The sequence below is a fragment of the Diachasmimorpha longicaudata genome, chromosome 3 (assembly GCF_034640455.1).
Source record: "Diachasmimorpha longicaudata isolate KC_UGA_2023 chromosome 3, iyDiaLong2, whole genome shotgun sequence".
In the NCBI taxonomy this organism is placed as follows: domain Eukaryota; kingdom Metazoa; phylum Arthropoda; class Insecta; order Hymenoptera; family Braconidae; genus Diachasmimorpha; species Diachasmimorpha longicaudata.
In genome coordinates this window covers 218,329-230,624 of record NC_087227.1, presented here as the reverse complement: position 1 = coordinate 230,624, position 12,296 = coordinate 218,329, and the positions used below count along the sequence as shown (strand labels likewise).

At 38.4% G+C, this 12,296-nt stretch overlaps 2 protein-coding genes across 4 annotated transcripts; one reads left to right on the top strand and one right to left on the bottom strand.

Annotated features, from left to right (window-relative positions):
* The first annotated feature begins 1,270 nt into the window (after positions 1 to 1,270).
* Positions 1,271 to 4,249, top strand: LOC135160006 (uncharacterized). The gene is made up of 8 exons (XM_064116121.1): positions 1,271 to 1,793; positions 2,035 to 2,231; positions 2,295 to 2,511; positions 2,600 to 2,718; positions 2,780 to 2,879; positions 2,964 to 3,074; positions 3,654 to 3,809; positions 3,895 to 4,249. The coding sequence occupies exons 1-8, from the start codon at positions 1,503 to 1,505 to the stop codon at positions 3,943 to 3,945; spliced, it is 1,242 nt and encodes a 413-aa protein (XP_063972191.1). The 5' UTR covers positions 1,271 to 1,502; the 3' UTR covers positions 3,946 to 4,249.
* A 2,874-nt stretch (positions 4,250 to 7,123) lies between these two features.
* On the bottom strand, positions 7,124 to 11,866 carry LOC135160339 (uncharacterized). 3 transcript variants are annotated; one of them, XM_064116775.1, is made up of 2 exons: positions 7,594 to 11,866; positions 7,124 to 7,329 (listed from the first exon to the last, which is right to left on the bottom strand). In XM_064116775.1, exon 1 carries the CDS (start codon positions 9,926 to 9,928, stop codon positions 7,634 to 7,636), a length of 2,295 nt encoding a protein of 764 aa, XP_063972845.1. In that variant the 5' UTR covers positions 9,929 to 11,866; the 3' UTR covers positions 7,124 to 7,329; positions 7,594 to 7,633. The 3 variants fall into 3 exon arrangements, with proteins under 3 accessions (XP_063972845.1, XP_063972848.1, XP_063972846.1); XM_064116778.1 differs by having other exon boundaries at positions 7,124 to 8,139; positions 8,203 to 11,866; XM_064116776.1 differs by having other exon boundaries at positions 7,124 to 10,097; positions 11,085 to 11,866.
* Between the last annotated feature and the right edge of the window lie 430 nt (positions 11,867 to 12,296).

Genomic DNA, 12,296 nt, shown 5'->3' with positions numbered 1-12,296 from the left:
AACGTTTATGCCAAAAACGCCTGATATTTGGTCGAAAAAAAAAATGTTCAAAAAAAACGCCGCAACGAACGTACTTGGCGCGGTTTTTCCTACTAACGAGGATTTAGCTTAGGAGGTTCTGTAACCTGAAACATACTTCAGCATCAGAAACTATATTGCCACAGGAGGCGTTTGCAGATTATGAGATAATAATGTGTTTTATTTCAATCAGTTAGAATTCCTCCATGGCTTAAACCCAGCAGAGGTGTCCAATAGTGCAACCCTGGAATTAGGGGAATTTATTAACTTATACCATTGGATAATCTGGCATCCACAGATCAATAAGTCTGGCACAGTAAGGCAGCAATGATGTTTCTGTCCAGGGACACTTCCTGAACCCAATCCTATAATGTGAGAGCTATATCTACAGTGAATAACTGCTCTCATCTGATGGGGTTTTTTAGAAACCGCGCCAAGTACATTGGTCGCGGCGTTTTTTTGAACACTTTTTTTTCGACCAAATATCAGGCGTTGTTGGCATAACCGTTGTATTCAGAGTGGTAGCTTCGTAAATAAGGCAGTGTATTTATACAACCTTGGCTTTTTAAAAATTTTTAGCATTTTTTGAAACCTGTGAAGATAACGAAATCGTACAAAACACAATACATTGGAACGTGGACTTGGCCATTTTTTTCAAAAATTATTTTTGATTTTTATGAGATATCACAACTCACGACGCGATGAAAATATCAACAGCTTTGATATTGACCCGAACAGTACACTCATCCACTAATTATTGAATTCACCATGATAAATGGATTTTATGCATAAGATCTCCCCGATGAACTGGCTGATCATAAAACTAATGTCCATACGGCGAGAAAAATTCCGTAAAAATTACGTGGCTGTTCCGTAATCTGCCAGTCCAAACAATATTCAGTATGAATTACGGGACAGTTGCACGATTTTCAGGGAACTTTCAGGAGAAAATAAAAAATATCGCAGAAAAAGTGTGGAACGTTGAGTGGAAAAATGCATAACTGTTCCGTAATTTTGACTGAATACTGTTTTGACTGACCGATTACAGAACCAGCGCATGATAAAAAAATTTCTCTCCATCCAGGGAGTGTTCAGTACAAAAACTTTCGATTATATTGTTCCTCAATACCGATAGTATCTTATGAAATGAAATCAGATCGCTATTTCGCAGCAATGTCTCTCGCGGGTCTCCCCAAACTAATGAATTGTTTTCTATAGAGCATAACATCCACCTGACATGTTGCTACGATCTCCACTCTGGAGTGTCATAAAAAATTACTGGTTATCGATGGCATTCAGTATGAATGATAATCATCGTGGTAGGGTAATGCGCTCCTTATATTCGTTAAATAGGCACATTTTATATGAGAAAATTGGACGAATCGATAGCAATTACCGCACTTATATTACTGAGAAACTATACCCAGTGCATCTAGACAAGTGGGGCTGGTGAGCTTCTATTCACCAGAGAACAACATAGAACGATGGAACATACAGGAAGGAAAAAACTTATAGAATCTTGTTTTAGAGACTGCGTGGGTGGTGATGTACTCATTCTGCAGTACATGGGATTATACTCAATGGGTAATATTTTTAGGGATAGTAAACCACGGTGGTACTATTGGGAAGTTATACCATATAGTATTGGATTGGCAACAATAACATTTGCTCTTATATGTGACACACGTAATGTGTACGACACTGCTCAAGTTAATTCGATGTTATCGATTGAGGTGGCTGCAGCGGTATTTACTGTTACTTTAGCTGCATTCAAAGTACGTAAGTTGTTGTCTACATTAAATTAAATTATAGGTATTAACGACCCTCAGCAGATTAATTTTAATGTTAACGAAATCCTCCACTACCTCTGAATGATTTTTAACTTCACATCTTTCATATTCTTCGAATCGACGCAGCTGTTGTTGGAAAAATTATATTTAAAAATTTAGTAAAATGGTAGAATTAAAAGTAAAGTTTAAAGACTTTAGGCATCATTGGTGTATGTATATGTATTAGGGATATCGTATACTGTTGCGTCGAAAGGAGCTTTACGATATATTGAAAGTTTGCCACCAGCGATGGATTATCCAAACATCACGGAATGCTATAACAGAGGGCGCCATAGAAAATGCTAAGAATGCACGGCTACTAAGGATGTGTTATGCTGTAGCTATCATTGGGACTGTTGGATCTTACAACTTGCGCCCTTATATGTAAATTCACTTGTGTTATGGTACAAATGCATCAGTCATATGAAATTTGACATTTTATTTCAGATTATACCTGAAATTTCGACTTTCTGAGACCAACGATTCCTTCGATTTTTCGCAAACCGTTTATCCGGCTCATTATCCTTTCATATTAAATTCATATACTCAGTATTTTTTGTGTGCCGCCTGGGAGCATATGGGCTTATATTTTTTAGCTCTCTGCTGGATATCAGCGGACTGTCTTTTTACTCAATTCTCCACATACTTTTCAATTGAATTCAATGTAATGCCCAACGTAATAATCGTCATTAGTACAAATCAACGTTAACACAAATTTATTGATAAGAAACTGCCATGTTTTCATTTGCTAGATACTTGCTAATGATATTCGTCGCATAGATTTAGCTAGCAACTCCACAAGTCCGAGAAATACGGTGATAATCGTGAAAGAATTGAAGAGAATTATACGCGAGCATATTGAATTATTTTCGTGAGTATTATATTACGATTGAAAATGGCTTCACAATCAATAGAATGAGTACGTATTTTAGATATGTTCATGCGATGGAAGAATGGTATAATCCAATAATTTTTGCTACTTTATTACTCAATGGACTGAACTTGTGCAGCCTTCTGTACAGTCTTCAATATGTATTTCATTATTTATTCAATCATCTTTAGTATATAACTGTTATTATTTTTATCCTTGACATTAATAGATTAACATTTTTACAGAGAATCGCAGAAAATAATTGGAGAGACGCCATAAAAAATACGAGTCATATAACTGCTATAATTATGCAGACTATTCTCTTTTGTTCATATGCTCAGTACTTGAGTGATGAGGTAACAAATTATATAGTAATGAGCGATACAATTCGAAAAATACGTGAACACTAGCCAGAGACCAGTCGTTCGTGTTCACTCAAGTCAGTTTTTCCATCTAGAACTTTGAGTCCCCAGCGATTTGGAAACTGTCAGGCTGAAACAAGCCCTTTGACCGTTTTTTTGATGCGATTGTTTTTTTTTTGTTTTCATGAATAAATATATTCTTTTTATCATAAGAAAAATCATGGACAATCGATCATCCAATCGTGACACGTTCGGACTTTGAAAATTCAGCTCTTTGACCTTGAAGTTTGAAACTTCATTAACGAATGAAGAAACAGTAAGCTAATGTGACTGTTAATTTTTGAAGATCTGTTGAGTCTTGTCAATTTACCCGGTGTCAGGCCTAAATTAACTTTCGTGAATAGTTTCATGAATGGCATCGAATTCGTTTGATTTGTTGAATCTGTTGGACTGAATATAGAATATATGATAGAATTGTTTATTTAATCATATCATCCCTCGCAAAAATATCACCATTTATGTGAGATTAATTAATTTAATGTTTAAATAAAAATTGTAAATTTTCAACTTGAGATCAATGGATTCCGCCAAGCAGTTTATGAATGTTCATGGACAAACTTCAATCTACAAACACAGGCCATTATTTTAGTTATAATGATCCACACAGAACGTGATTACACGTTCTCAGCGTACGAATTGTTTAACTTAAATATGGCTCAAGTCACTACAGTAAGTAAATACCATAGAAAACCCATCTGTTCTTCATGTTTAACTTTTGAAATTGATTTTCATCTTCCATCTTTCATTTGTTTAGATATTCAGCGCTGCCATGAAATTTTTAACAATATTACGCAATCTCACCTAAATAACATCGATGAACTTTTGTAGTAAAAATTAGCGAGTGATATACATTTTTGTAGTTCATAATTCAATAAACCAAGTGATTTGGCGAATGTTCCACATTGATGGAAAAGCCTAGAAATTGAACTCCGATAAAGTCTTGTTAAGGAATCGAGTAACAATCGTGACGATTGAACCAAATGCATTCACGAAAACTTTTCTCGTCATTTTCGTAATCGAAAAGCGAACGTGAGTTTCGTAGATTTTACGAATTATTTTCCCCATCAAAATTTCAGCCAATGCAAGCGTAACATTCGACAATTTTTTGCATTGTCAACACAAGTTTCAACTGACAAATGTTTGAAAATTTAGCTGATTATTTTTCATGTTGATGTATTTAAAAAACTATAGCTTGTCCACATTCCCGCTTCCAATTTGACACACAGAATACTATTCTGTTAATTTGCCTCAAGGGGCATTTACCTATTGAACGAAATTTAGATGGAAAAATAATCCCCGAATACCCCTTGTCGGGTAGAAAGCGATTTTTCTACACGAGCAGTAGGAAGGCGAACTATCGATGCAAAATAATTAACTAACACAAACACTGATGTTAAAAGGAAACTATATTCTTCTCAACACAGAGATGTACAAAATTAATAGATAAGAACGCGCAAGTAGAAAAAAAATGGATGAGTTCACGATGAACTCGTTTTCGGAACTGGCTGCTTGGAAAGTAAGGAAATTTGAAAAGGAAATTCTGCATGGGGTGCGAATGAATGAATGGAGACGTGATTGGTCACTTGCAGATTGGAAAGGCCATTTTATTGGAGGAATTTTCACGGAGGAAAATGAAAATAGGAGGTACTTAGAATATGGGGGATGGGGCCCAAAGGGTCAGGAGAGGCGATGCTAGGTACCGGGAATTACTGAGGTTTTGAGAGGCATCATAAATGGCAGACTGAGGAAAGTTGGTGTGAGGATTGACGCAGCTATAAAGGCATTCAGGCATAAGTACATGAAAGTGTAAAAATGGTAAAATCTATACATTTGGTCACCAAATGTGAACCATAAAAGCAAAACCTTAATTTAGCCTGTCGTCACCTTTATGGCTTGACTGATGAAGGTGTTGGGGGAAAATGTGAGAATTTGGAAAAAGGAGAGGACAGAGAATTTTTAATGGGGGAAAGACCCAAAGGGGAATTTCCAAAGGCTGTAAGATTAGCCTGTTTGCACGTTCCACACATTCCGCGTTGGAACACCCCTCGGGCTCCAAACATTACACTAAAACGTAAATGTTAATTATTTTCTACAGTGTATCTGGTAATTCCTTCAAGGTACTCTGCCAACAAATAAAGTCGTCAAGTTTTTCGAAAAAATCGCGCCTCGCGTTCATGATATTTTATCCTAGAAAATTTGACTTCTTGATGTTTGCAGGAAATCTTTCGGAAAATCGAATAATATCCATAATTTTAAAGCTCCCGTGGCAGTACGTGTGAATATTTCTCTCAGGCACCCGAAAAATTACGAAACTCGCTGTTCACGCACCGATTACGCAATCGACTGAGACATTTTACGTTCGAATATCGTAATTTGCCACCGACGATTCAGGTAAAAATTGCAGAACTTTCAGGAGGACATAAGTTACTTGACAACGCAAAAAAATGGAATAGTACATGAACTTTTACGACTAAAAGATTTACAGATACAACAGATAAAAAGTATGCCAATTTTATTTGTAATTATTTGAAAGATAATGTGCGGATGATTTTTAAAAAAATAAAACAGCTTACGGTTAATACATTTTATTTTATTGAAGTAGTTCGTCGCGGGTCTGTCTTTACCTGTCTGTTTACCAATCGGAGGAGGGATCACCATAGCACATTCTTGAAGGGACTAATTTATTTTTTTTCTCCCTCTCCGGGTGGCTCTCGGCTTTTCAGAGCTTTGTTCCTCAGGATAGTCTGGCGTAGAATGCTGCGTTGAAAAGTCGTGCTAAGTTTTTCTACTGTTTTTGTACCATACCTGTTGACCCACCCGGTCTACGAGTATGACTCACATAATAATAAAGAGGACATTAATTAATAGTGATAACGTGTCTAATATTGGTTGATCTTCGTCTAACTGTTGTTCTCTTCTCCTCATTGGCCATAGGAGATAAATCGATAACTTTAACATATTTAATGGGGGTCGTCATTTTACACTATTTTACAAATTATTACAAAACTATTATTATTGTACCGTGGTTCCGTCGCGATCTTATCCAATTCCTCTTTCAAGGGTTCCATCTAAACTTTCTTAAAGAGTGCTTCCTCTGATACTCGTATGCAGGAACGTCTTCCGAAAACAGCGGTTCGAAATGGACTTTCTCCTAAGTGATCCGCGTCCCTCCCTGAGTCCTAAAAAATTTCCCTTAACCTCCCCTCCCTTGCCGTCAAACATCCCTCGTGACCCTAATGGCCATCTTCCAATTTTGGGGAATTTTCAAAACTCGATGGTCGTGCGTCAGACAGGGAACCAAAATATTTTCTCCGGCGCTCAATAAAATACCAAAACAACCCCACGCCTCGACCTTCATAAGCTATCCTATTCTAAATAAAACTGTTCGATACTACAATTATAATTAACAAATCTAACTCGAATTGGGCTATAAGGGGGAAAAATATAAAATAGTTAGTGAAACATCAATGACGGTGTAAATAACCCATTCACGGGCTATATCGAGATACGCGGTAGCGTATCGGCCAAGTACACGTTTCATATGCGAAAGATCGCCGCCAGCTACCAAGTATCTATACACCACACAACTTCTACTTCTACTGATCCCATTATCGGCTTTATTTATTGAATATTAACAAAGATATGCGCATAGCAACGAGCTATAATGCACATTTCTCGAGTTTTTATTATGTTCATCACCTGGGGGGGCTCCGTGTGTACTTTCTCAACTGTACCAATGAACAACTGTACAGAGAATTTTCAAACGGTGAGAGCACCACTGTGCAGGGATTCAACTGTCCAGACAAAAATGTGACTGTACATGTGGACCCAGCGCCACATGTACAGCTTGCCTTTTTGTCTCGACAGTTGAATGCCTGCACAATGGTGCTCTCACCGTTTGAAAATTCTCTGTACAGTTGTTCATTGGTACAGTTGAGAAAGTACAAACGGAGCCCCCCCCCCCCCCCCCCATCGCCTAACGGGTGACACTTGAGCCGCTCAGTTGGCAGCGCGCAGTGTAGTGTACTGTAGTGTAATACCTAATCGTGATTGGCCATTCGCTAGTAAGACGATGGCGATCTAGAGACCCTAGACACCAGCGTACAGTGCAGTGAAGTATTGGTGAACGCATCCTCCCTCGTTTTTTCAGTTTATCAACACGGCCGACAACGATCTCAACATCCCAGCTCTGGCAGAAGGCGCGTGAAAATATCAAATATTAAGTATGTAATAGAAAAAAAGACTGTTTATTTAAAGTAAGAAAACCATGTGTTCAACGAAGACTAGAAGTTTGTGATGATTTTGAGAATAAAATAATGCATCTTATAAAATGTCTGAAGTAATTTCTTTACGTTCTTTTTTCCCATTGTCTTCTTCTTATCTACTTTTCTATTTTATTTAAATGTTAGTTTCTTACGATACCTAACTTGAAGAAATCTCAAGGAGTACCAACCTGTTATAAATTTTAACTCTTATCATGAATTCCATAACTGTTATACGATGCAGCACGGATGATTCTGATTAAACCAGTCTGGGGCAGTCAGTTGAAGGGATTTAATTATATCTCCAGCAATGCTTTTAAGTACCGATGTTGATGCCCAGTGCTTCTTCCAAATGTTATCAAAGGCTCGCAGTTGCAACTGGACGATCTTCGTAAAACGATCAGTAGGACGAGTGAGTTTGGTAACTGGTGGAGCATCTTCGTCAACGTTTTCGTACTCGCGGAATTCGATGTACAGCTCACTTTCACAGCGAGCATCCATAGGTGACTTAGTCATATCTACCTTGCATGCCTGACACTTCCCCACAGTTTTAAAGGCTATATAGCCGGCGAAGAAGGCGACTGCGTTCATTTTATAAAATGACATTGGCTCTTCAGCTGTGTCATTTCCGTCTCGATTATGTTCCAAGGTGAAAATGATTTCGGCAACCTCAGAGATTCCCTCCCGATTATCATCTTTATCCTCATCGTTCATTTCACGTGAATGGTTCGTAGATACTGATGGATCAGAAAAGGCTCTTGAAATACGCGTGGGCTTCGGCGCTACAAGAAACTCGTTACCTTCGCATGAAACATTCCCTTTTTCTCCAATGTTGACATCGTTCATGGCCAAAACATGCCTTGTGGAGAGTCGTACCATTCGCGCTGGTGGGTTTTGGCAATTACCGTTTTGAGCACGAAGAAGTCCAAACCAATGTTCCGTCCCGTCTTGATTGCCTCGTGCAGTTGCGAACTTGAAGTTTGGATATTCCTGGGACACTGAGTTGTAGACTCCTAGTAGAGCATTGCCAGCTAGTTGCAAACCGTAAAAACTAGGCAGAATTGTAAAACCTCTCTTCTGAGGGATCCTCCACGTTTTGGACCATTGAATCATGTCCCGAATGAGTTCTTCTATTTGGGGATTATCCGGAGAGAATGGTCTTCTATTGGGATTTCGATCGATCATGCCCATCGAGTTACATGCATCAATAATGTTATTCATTTTTTCCACAAATTGAGCTGTAGCCTCCCACGTGCTTGATGCGAAGTTGTGTCCCGCTGCAGTCTTCATCGAATAACCCCACAACCGAATTGCTTGAGCGTATCTAGCTCTGAAGATTTGAAACGCTCGTTTGACATTCATTGACTGAAAATTATTGGGAGCCATATGAATATCAGAAATATGACTCAGGAGATTGGATGTCCCCAAAGTTTTGTCGAACTCATATGACTGCACGAAGTCATTCCAGCAGACAATCTTGGTTTCATCCTTCCAAATTCCTCCGTGATTCCTCAATGCAGTTACAATCCTCTTGATTAGATGTGGAAAATCAAATGAAACGAAATAACTCTCTTCGTTGATGACAATCGACGCTTTGTCGATATTCACCTGCAGAATTTCAGAATAGAGCTTCTGATTCGAAGGTCCTTGATCGCACACGATCAGTTGTACTTGTACATTCGACTCTTTTAATCGGTGAAGGCATTCCTTCAGCAAAACGTTGATTTCGCTCGCTGAAATTCCCCCCTTCAGCGTGTAAAAGTAAGCCACAGCTTGGCGCCATTTATCCTTACAGTTCAGGCTGGTCAGACTAAAGATGAATACAATGTGTGCCCTTTGATCCCGTCGCCCTAAAGGTCCAAGGTCTACCAGGCCTTCAATGCCATCAAATTTGATCGAGTACTCCTCCCAAGCTTTTATGCCCATTTCATCGATAGCAATACTACATTTCCTCTTTAATGGACTTAAAAGGGCCATTTTTTCCTTCAGTTTTTCAAAAATCACAGGGCAGAATCCTGGAGTAATATCGTATTCAGCTACCCACGAACGAACGGTAGTTTCCCCTGGCAGAACTAATCCTGCCTTGCGCATCCGAGCAAAAGCAGAAGCCGAATGATATTGGAATTGTTTCGCTAAATCCTGTTCCTCCGGGGTGTAAGGAGTATTTGGTTTATGAAATTGTAACCTCACCATTGTTTCCGCTGTTGGATGCAGCGGCGGATCATGAGATGCCAATAAATCATCAATTGTGACGTTAGCTACAGCTTGCGAAATTTTCCTATCCGTTTGACGCGCATGATATTGCATATTTTTTATTTTTAGGGCACGTTCTTCACTTTTGGTGGTGAAAGCATGGTTTTCCTCCCTTTGCCTCCTATTAGCAATCCTCAACTGCTCATTTTCTCTAACCAAATCGACAGACGCAGTATTGGAATGCATGGATTTATCCTGCTCCGGATAGTTTGTCGATAAAACGAAGGGACATTCAGATTCCATCGTATGTACCTCGGGTTCAGTGTTATTCATTGATGTCTGTGATTGAGGGACTGTTCATATCTGCAGTTGGAGATTGGTACTGCATTCCACTTCAACCCCTGCTTATTTACATTGAGGAATGAGTTGTCAGCAAAATGCCGCCTCCAACTCCCATATTGTAAAATCGACTTCTTCTTCAAATCTCGCAACTTCATATTACCTGCATTACAATTGATACAACCATTAGAAAAATGCCGCGATTATTGTATGTTCGGTAAAGAATGTTAAAACGTTTAATATGCATCAAAATTCGGTATTTAGCCTCGCCTGAAAGTGAAAACTGCCTATTCTCCAGTCGTCCAGTGAAGAGTTCAGCCTTCTAGTCTAGCCTCCTATTTCTATTCTATTTTTTTTTGAAATTGTTAAGGTAAATTATAGGCGTCGTAAACAATTCTGATACGGCGAATCGCAACGGCTCTCGATTAGATTAAGATGTTTAAAAAGCAAATAAATATAGCAAGGAATATATTTACCGATGTTATTCCCGTTCGATTTGTTTAGCATAACTTTTCCGATCCACCAATTGCAATAAGCATCAACAATCTGACAGTCAAGAGTCTACTTCTAATTATTCCCCAGTTATAAGCTCAATTTTTTTATTGTCATCATTGCATTGAGCTCGTTCTGACGTCGAAAAATTATAATGTCACTAAATTTGTTATTAGAAAACCCGGAAGAATTTTATAGGTATTTTCTAAGTATTTTTATCTGATTTCTTGAAATCAAAAAAAAAAAAAAATTGACAGGCAACCGGGAAATAATCTGATAATTTGGCTGGTGCCGGAAAAATTAGGATATTGAAATGTGTCCCATAATCCGGAAAACTGGGGGCTGATTGGACGAAATGACAGTTAAGGAAATCCTAATATCACGAAAAAACAGACCTCTTAGAGGATATCCCCTAAATCCTCAAAATAGGCCCGTCAGCGTTTTCAATTCTTTAATGTATCCTGGAATATTTGATCGCATCTTAATTTTAAAATGAAGAAATGACAAATCTTTAAAATAAAGATTATTTTCGGGTTGACCCACAAACTTCAAAACTGATCACCTTCCACATTTTCACTAACGAAAGCATGGAATTCATATGTTATAAAAACATTTATAAATACAAATACGATTAGGATCCGCAATAAAATATAAAAACCTGAGTTTTGAATCCACTCAGAGCGTCGTTTATCGTCGGAAGGAAATCTGAACAATTTCCCGGCTTCACGGTCCCTCGATGTAATATCACAACCCTTGTACACACACACTTCACGAGCTAAAATTTTATTTGCCATTTTGCAAAAGAAAAAAAAGGAACTCACAATCAGAAACGCTTTGTAATATTTAAGAGGCTCTGAAATAGAGGAAAGTTGTAGCCCTGCCGAAAGACAGTTCTCAACTGATTTAAAAATTGTTAAAAACATTCAAACCTCGATGGGTTTTGTTTATAATTCAATCTCGTCACTTCTCTCTATATTACCTCTCTTTTTGAGGCCCACTGATGTCGAGTCGCCAATGTTTTCAAAAACAAGACAAAACACGAGCCCTTCTAGGAATCGACTGGTCATTCCAGGTTTTATTCCCGTAAAAATAATTTAAATAAAAAATTTATATGGTCGTTATTGAGACGGCAAAATAGAAAATTGAGTTTTCAAATTTTTCCGTTGAATTATTATCAACAAAAAAATTTTCAAGTAGATATAGTTCGGCGGCGAGAGGGCTAGCGGTAGGCACTCAAAAAGAAAACATTCCTCTCCTCGAAAGAAAATTAAGCCGATGTCATTCGATTGGCCATTTAATTTCCAATCGATCGTCGTTGGTTTCATCCCTTCACCTCCATTAGGGGTCGGATATGGATTTTTTAAAAAATTGCTGCTTCTAGCCGAGAGAAACGTAATGGAGTTAGTTTCTTCGGGGCTTAAAAAAAATCATTTTATCCTTTCGAAATGATAAAGATTAAGGGATGAAATTGGAGTCATTCATTGAGAATGGAATTCTCAATCAAATGCCGCTGGTTTTATCCCTTAATCTTCATTAGGGGGGAGAAATGAATTTTTGAACGAAATTAAATATTAATTGAGGGCATTTTTCTGGATCAGCTGGCGTGCACCTATGAAACTCAAAATCCCTCAGTTTCGTTGGGATCACAGCACGTTGGCCCTGCCCACTCACGGGCTTTCTCCCACTCTAGTCATTATTGACGCTCTCGTACGCTCCCTGTTTTACTTACAGGGACGTTAACGGAATTAGTTCCTGCGCCACCGCTACGCAATATTGGGGGGGCTCCGTTTGTACTTTTTCAATTGTTTTTCAAACGTTGAGAGCCCCGGTGTGCAGGGATCCAACTGTCGAGACAAAAAGGTAAGCTTGT

What these genes read in the sequence shown, in the direction of transcription:
- LOC135160006 (XM_064116121.1), top strand. Translation starts at nt 1,503, where the DNA reads ATGGAACATACAGGAAGGAAAAAACTTATAGAATCTTGTTTTAGAGAC. An exon ending in ACTTTTCAATTGAATTCAAT is followed by an intron (nt 2,512 to 2,599) that starts GTAATGCCCAAC and finishes TTCATTTGCTAG; the next exon opens with ATACTTGCTAATGATATTCG. An exon ending in CTCAGTACTTGAGTGATGAG is followed by an intron (nt 3,075 to 3,653) that starts GTAACAAATTAT and finishes TTTCAACTTGAG; the next exon opens with ATCAATGGATTCCGCCAAGC.
- LOC135160339 (XM_064116775.1), bottom strand. Translation starts at nt 9,928, where the DNA reads ATGAATAACACTGAACCCGAGGTACATACGATGGAATCTGAATGTCCC.